At 48.9% G+C, this 311-nt stretch overlaps 1 protein-coding gene across 1 annotated transcript in view; it reads left to right on the top strand.

The window, feature by feature from the left end:
* Positions 1–6: 6 nt before the first annotated feature.
* Positions 7–311, top strand: part of LOC117123202 (tubulin beta chain-like) — a gene marked incomplete at its 3' end in the record, with an annotated part of 846 nt that continues 541 nt past the window's right edge. The window contains exon 1 of the mRNA XM_033269057.1: positions 7–311. This exon is cut by the window's right edge and continues 541 nt beyond it. Coding sequence (XP_033124948.1) covers positions 31–311 — 281 coding nt within the window.

Here is a 311-nt window from a genome sequence, read left to right as displayed (position 1 = left end):
GCTGTGCTTGTTGATCTTGAGCCAGGTACCATGGACTCTGTCAGATCTGGCCCATTTGGACAAACCTTCAGACCAGACAACTTTGTCTTTGGACAGAGTGGAGCTGGAAACAACTGGGCTAAGGGTCATTACACAGAAGGTGCTGAGCTTGTAGACTCTGTCCTTGATGTTGTCCGCAAAGAGGCAGAGAGCTGCGACTGTTTACAGGGTTTCCAACTTACACATTCCCTTGGTGGTGGTACCGGCTCTGGTATGGGAACGCTCCTCATTAGCAAAATCCGTGAAGAATACCCAGACAGAATTATGAACAC

Source organism: Anneissia japonica, unplaced genomic scaffold (assembly GCF_011630105.1).
Source record: "Anneissia japonica isolate Jap-2015-1 unplaced genomic scaffold, ASM1163010v1 scaffold5327_len855_cov200, whole genome shotgun sequence".
Taxonomy (NCBI): Eukaryota; Metazoa; Echinodermata; class Crinoidea; order Comatulida; family Comatulidae; genus Anneissia; species Anneissia japonica.
The sequence above is the reverse complement of the archived record's forward strand: the minus strand, read 5'-3'. Positions and strand labels throughout refer to the sequence as shown.